General features: G+C 39.1%; 1 protein-coding gene across 1 annotated transcript; it reads right to left on the reverse strand.

Moving 5' to 3' along the window:
• Positions 1-262: 262 nt before the first annotated feature.
• On the reverse strand, positions 263-730 carry LOC111436565 (basic form of pathogenesis-related protein 1-like). The gene has a single exon (XM_023074311.1). It carries the CDS (start codon positions 728-730, stop codon positions 263-265), a length of 468 nt encoding a protein of 155 aa, XP_022930079.1.
• Positions 731-1,524: the final 794 nt, after the last annotated feature.

Below are 1,524 nucleotides of genomic sequence, written 5' to 3' on the forward strand. Positions count from 1 at the left end.
TGTATTTTGTTCGAGGGGAGGCTCTATGATCATAGGTAATCTATAGGCTTCAAAGGTGGCTCTATGTGTGGTACTTAATGAGAGGGGAGACTCTATGATGATGAGTTTATAAGTAAGGAAGTCAAAATAAAGTCACAAGAGTTTATGCTCTAGACAATATAATACTATTGTAGACAATATCGTAGCTTTATTTCAATAAATAAATTCATGATTCTCTCACAAACTTTATTACAATTCATAAAATTTTTAAAATCAAATCTCTTCATACCACCCAAGAATCATGAGGCTTTTCCCCAATATAGTTGCCAGGAGGATCATAATTGCAAACAACAAACTGAGAATTAGCCTTACAGGGCACTCTAGCACATCCAAGCCGCACCGAGCTTTGCCACACCATCTGAGTGTAGTGCCCACATTCACCACCCACGCATTTATTCGACGCATGATCATACAGCGGCTTCTCGTTCGCCCACAGCTTCACCGCATCCGCCCCAGTGAACTCAGGGTAGTAGCCCGCGGCTATGTTTTCCCCATACGGCCCGGTTGAGTGAATCATGGCACAGTCACCCTTTCTTTTTTCCGCATAAGCTTGAGCGTACACGGCCACGGTGTTGCTCCATTGCATGGGGCCGACGCCGACCTGGGCTCGAGCTCGGTTGTGAAGCGCAAGGTAGTCACCGGGGGCGTTTTGTGCGTTGGTTAGGGCGAGGAGGAAAATGAAAGTGGCCATGATTGGAAGGGTTTGAGTCCACTTAATTCCGATGAGAGATGAGATGAAGATTGAGAATGAGGGAATGATGTATATAGAGATGGAAAACTTAATATGGAATGTGATGGGGAAAACCATGAATTATGAACTAATTATGCCATGCTTGGTAATTTAAAGAGAATAAATTCATTCTCGCTTCCATGTTTAATTACGGGCTAGATTTTTGTTTTGATTAGGTTCAAATAAGTGAAAATTTTCTAGATTTAGCTAGTTTAGAAATTTTTTTTAGAATTAATGAAACTTAATCCACCTGATTATGGTTAATCTTAAAAGATACATTTTTACTTGTAGGTATATATTTATTGTTTTATTTATTTATTCTTCTCCAATTTTTTAAAATATATATTAAAATTGAATTGGTTAATTACATGTTGAAAAATAAGTAAATAATGTTAATATTTTCTTAAAATTCTGAACGGAGGAGCAATAATATGGAGAAGCATAAAGCAAGGTTGCATTGCTGATTCCACCATGGAGGCTGAGTATGTTGCTGCTTGTGAAGCAGCGAAAGAATCTGTATGGCTTAGGAAGTTCTTAACTGATTTGGAAGTCGTTCCAAATATGCATCTTCCCGTCACTCTTTATTGTGATAACAGTGGAGCAGTTGCAAATTCAAAAGGACCAAGAAGCCATAAGCGAGGAAAACATATTGAGCGCAAATATCATCTCATAAGGGAGATTGTGCAACGAGGAGATGTGATCGTCACACAGATAGCTTCAGAGCACAACATTGCTGATCCATTTACAAAGCCCCT

The sequence above is a fragment of the Cucurbita moschata genome, unplaced genomic scaffold (genome assembly GCF_002738365.1).
Source record: "Cucurbita moschata cultivar Rifu unplaced genomic scaffold, Cmos_1.0 Cmo_Scf00056, whole genome shotgun sequence".
Taxonomy (NCBI): domain Eukaryota; kingdom Viridiplantae; phylum Streptophyta; class Magnoliopsida; order Cucurbitales; family Cucurbitaceae; genus Cucurbita; species Cucurbita moschata.